General features: G+C 26.2%; 1 protein-coding gene across 1 annotated transcript; it reads left to right on the top strand.

The window, feature by feature from the left end:
• Positions 1-1,633: 1,633 nt before the first annotated feature.
• LOC119681085 lies at positions 1,634-3,304 on the top strand. Its single transcript, XM_038094159.1, has 2 exons — positions 1,634-2,654; positions 2,714-3,304. Exons 1-2 carry the CDS (start codon positions 1,743-1,745, stop codon positions 3,281-3,283), a joined length of 1,482 nt encoding a protein of 493 aa, XP_037950087.1. The 5' UTR covers positions 1,634-1,742; the 3' UTR covers positions 3,284-3,304.
• Positions 3,305-5,216: the final 1,912 nt, after the last annotated feature.

Raw genomic sequence — 5,216 nt, 5'->3', positions numbered from 1 at the left:
ATGTAAGCCTCATGTGTTGTTGGTTCACTACTGATAATAAATCCCGCTTCTTCTAACAATTCCTTTATGTTTGGAATTTCAAAATATTAGTGAATAAATTTTGTTAATATGCTATATGGAAAAATAATTTATAATAGAATTCATAAAGTTTCGTCACTATATAAAAATATAAAATGTCTTTTTCTAACAAATGGGTTTGTTTTTCTTAAAACATCACTAAAATCTCTTTATCTGTCTTGAGTGTATTGTTATAGTTTCATGTTTGGAACACATTTAATATTGATATATCCATTCAGTTACCTTACATAGACACATCTCCAAACATCGTTAGAAAATTGTCACATGATTTATCTACAACTGCGGTAAACCCCTTACTAATCTAGCATTGTTATTTCTAATCACTATGATATGATAAAGGATATGTCCACCAGGAATGTCACATGTGATACGTCTGTGCAGATCATGTATATCACATATCAGCACGATCACAATTTTCTAGGTGCTGTGATTTGGCCATGAGTTTAAACCAAATTAGCTATACTGAATCGTTTTTAACACTATGGTATATGCCGATATAGCTTGATTCCTGTAGTATCTCACTTTTGGGATACAAATTTTTTAATTAAAGGAGCAACAACTAAATGTCACATTCGGCGTTTATTATTAATGATTATTTGTGTAATTAATGTACAAATTTCATACACTTGTTGTCGTTAGATGGCGTGACTACACTTTTGTTTGATATACTCGATGCAAGAGTTTAAAACTTAAGACCTTATATCTATGTCTTCAGAAAAACTTTCTGGGAATAATGAAATTTAACAAAATTGCATTTACTTATTGTCGCTAGATGCCGTGACTACACTTTTGTTTGATACACTCAATGCAAGAACTTAAAGCCTAATATCTATTTCTTCAAAAAAAAAGTTCCTGATAATAATGAAATTTAACAAAATCGGTTGTCAAATCACTATGCCGAGCAATATATAATCGTCTTTCGAATTGTAAAACAGAATATCATTATGTTTAAGTGTTTGCCACAACGTTACTCTGCGGTCGGATTTTCTAATTGTTTTGCTTTATCTTCGTAAATACTAAGGAAACTAAGATAACTAAAGAATTGATAATAAAGAATTCATTTGGTAGATCTATAAAGCAGATATGATTCTTTGTTATAGCATTTTATTATATATCTTTTGTACCTATGTTAGGAATAAATATATACCATATATTTTATTCAAGCTAGACCATGAACTGTCCGGACACTGCGACCATTGCTAGATTATTGTATCTTATATACTTATATCAAATTACTCTCCTAATAATTCTTCAACAAAAAACTATTATAGACTATATATATTATAGACCTACAAATTGCTAATTTATTAATTAGATTTTAAGTAGATAATCAATAAGATTGATTTAATTTGTAATTCGCACACTTCTCTAACGCAATGAATGAAAGAGCTTCAGGTATAGTAAAATCTAATGATAATAAAAACCCGAAAGCTTCGCTAAGCTGAGAGCACTTAAAGTTATTATCTACATAAAAGCTTTGGCTAGAACGCTTACTATAAGTTTGGTATATATATAAATAAAAGCTGAAATATGCTTCAGAGAGCAAATAAAATAGTTCGCTAGCGTCGTACGGAACTAGAACTGTAGAAGCATTTTTTTTTAAACGAAATTATTGCAAAGTACTGTTTGTCGTTGTCTATTTGTTTGTTTGTTTGTTAAAAAAAATGGGTGATATTAGTGAAACATTAAATAAAAAAAATAACACAAAATGTGAAAATTCTCAAAAATTAACGGAAAATAAAGACGAGGAATTAACACCAAATATTCTGAAGACATACGCTAATTTGACGCATCAAAGCTTTTTAAATGCAAGCGATCTAAAAGTGCAACCCATTTCAGGGGCAGGAGATAATTCCTATGGTTTAGTACTACAGGTAATTTGTAACGCAAAATCTGGAGAAAGTTCAGAAACTCCATTTTCAAGCATTTTGAAAATTTCACCAAAAAATCCCGCACGTCGCGCTCATATGAATGTTTTTGACTTCTATACACGTGAAGTTTTTTTATATGAGAAGGTCTTTGAAGAATTTCACGTGTTGGCCGAAGAGCGAAATTCTATAAATGGAGAGTCTGCAGAGAGTGCATTATTCGATATTGTACCGAAAATGTTTAGCTATTCGCTAGAAAATCATGATGAATTTATCATTTTTGAGGATTTATTAAAAATTGGTTATATACAAAATGCTAGAAGCAAACCTCCCACATATGATTTGGTGCTGAAGACATTTCAAACTTTAGCCAAATTTCATGCAATGTCATTTATATTGCAAGCCAAGAAACCAAAAGTCTTTACAGAGCTTGTCTCACAAATGGCGGATAATTTATTTACCGAGAATATTGCCGATGTGTCTGTAGAATTTGGTAAAACATATATAAAGCGCACGCGTGACATGCTTGTGGAGGAAGCTGAGCCAAAAACATATGATAACACCGCTGATATGATTGCAGTACTAGACAAGGTAGAACAAAACTTTAAAAAGGTGGGCATAAGTTGTGTACAAGGAAATGCATGTGCGCCTTATGCTGTCATTTGCCATGGCGACTTTTGGAATAATAATATATTATATAAATTGGATGTAAGTTACAATACATTTAGCTACATTATATACTAATATTATTTTATTTTTTTTTTCAGAGCAACCAATGCGCTGAATCTGCAAAATTTGTAGATTTTCAAATTGCTCGGTATGCTGCCCCAGTACTTGATTTAATTCATTATACATTTACTTGCACGGAAAAAACTTTTCGAGATGCTCATCTTAATGAATTACTTGATATCTATTATAAATGTTTAGCTAAACATATATGTCTATTCGCTTTAGACCCAACCAAAATTTATCCAGAGCAAATTTTCAAGCAACAATTATGTAGATATGGAATTTTTGGGCTATGTATGGCTGCATTCTCTATACCATTTTTTATATCTAATTCTAATGAATTAGTGGATTTGGATGAAGTTTGTGAAGCAATTTCTGTAATATCTGCACCTGAGGACTCAACATCACAAAACGCAAACAACAGTGTACCGAGCTCGTCAAAGGACTCAGCGAACAAAAGTGAGGAAAATAATGAAAAGAATCGTGCATTAATTAATGATTATTATCTTTTAACTCCACGTTCGGAGCCTATATTTAAAAGACGCATGACAGGGGTTGTATGTGATATATTAAAGTACGACATGGCGGATTATGTATTAAATTTATAAAAGTAGTAATTATGTTATAGCAGTACATTATTATCTTCTTTTTAAAATATTAATTTATATTTATTTTATTTATACTTATATATATATAATAAATGGTTAAGAAAATTATGTAAAGTATATAAACAATACAATTTGTTTCGTATATTTATACATATAAATGTAAATAGTATATATAAAAATTAATATATAATTATAAATTTATATTGTATTGTTTATATATTTTATATACTTTTCTCATTTATTCATTTATATTTTATTGCTTATTTGTTGTATGTAAATTTCTTGTAAATTTGTTTTATGTTCTGTTAGTATATTTATATAATTTATTTAAAAATGTTATATTTTATAAACATTTACGTACCTTATAGTTTAATATACGGCATATTTTAACTTATTTAAAAGTATTAATGTTTTCAATATCTTGACTTATATTAATCGATACTAATATATTTATTTATAAATTCCCGTAAATCCTATTTGCAGCACAGAAGCACGAGATTAATCTATATTGCATTATTAATGTAATATTTCTAATAATATTTTTTTTCGTACCTTCTATTATCCTTAGCTGTTTTATATAATTGAAAACTATAATTCTTATATGAGAACTTAATTCATCGAGAAATATGAATTCAAAAAGTCTTTCACAAAACCAAGCAACAGATGAAAAAAATATTTTGTATATATGTAAATAGTTAACAAAGTGAATTTAATAAGTCAATACAAGCACTTCTATAAAATATAGATTTAAACAAAAAATATATTAAGTTTATGTAAATGTACAATTTTGAAAAATTAGCCGTATTTAAAATAATTTATTTTTATATATAAATAGCTGTCAAAGTTAATACAATAAGTCAATGAAGGACTTCTATAAAATAATGATTTAATTAAAAAATATGTTTAATTTATAAAATTTATATACAAGGGGAAGATTTTGGATTTTACATCAAACTCTCACTTTTTTAAAAACATTAATAGCACAAAGTTTATATAGTTTATTATAATGGTTTTAGTAATATATATAGGTAAACAAAAATTGTGATTAGTTTATATAAATGATGTCTATTAAGGGGAGTTTTTTTTTAGCCACCCAATTTACCTACCCATTAGGCCATTTTTCAAAACATATAATTGATGTTTTTTAATATAATCTTTTGATATAAACTTTAGGTTGGTTGTCAAAAAAACCCCCCTTAAAACAATCTCTGCACCTATATGCCGCTATTATATATCAATTACCATATTGTCATATTTATACGAGTAACTTTTTTAAATATAAGATTCGGACTATATCTATAATCGAATATACTATACTATACAAATCTTAATTTATATGTTATGTTATGTGATTATTATTGTACAATATATATTGATCTTTTAAAAATCTAAGTATTTAAAATATTTTAATATAGAAAAAGATAACATTTGTGAACAAAAGAAAAGTCTATTCTAAGTATCTAAAAAAGCATGTAACTATTAGAACTATCAAAAATTGGACTAAGTAAAACTTTCTTTGACTGATCAGATATAGTTTCATAAATAAGTTTCTCTTTATTTATAGAATTTATTAAAATTATATATTTTATTTTATATCTTAGTATGTGTATAAAGATGCCATATTCTATATCAATATATTAATATTATATATATTCTATTTATATTTATTTTGTTTTATAGTTGTATAAATACGTTAGTCAGTTCACTTGTGATTTAAAATATTTATATTTATTTTAATTCAATTTATTTTTATAAATATTTATATTTAAAGTATATTTATAATTATAAATTGAATTTAAATATATTGTTATAATATTATGTGAAATATATATTTAAAATATGTTTATAGTTATAAATTAAATTGAAATATTATATTGTTGTAATATTATGTGAAATATATATTTAAAATATATTTTTAATTATAAATTAAATT

Source organism: Teleopsis dalmanni, chromosome 2, assembly GCF_002237135.1.
Source record: "Teleopsis dalmanni isolate 2A chromosome 2, ASM223713v2, whole genome shotgun sequence".
Lineage (NCBI taxonomy): Eukaryota > Metazoa > Arthropoda > Insecta > Diptera > Diopsidae > Teleopsis > Teleopsis dalmanni.
The sequence above is the reverse complement of the archived record's forward strand: the minus strand, read 5'-3'. Positions and strand labels throughout refer to the sequence as shown.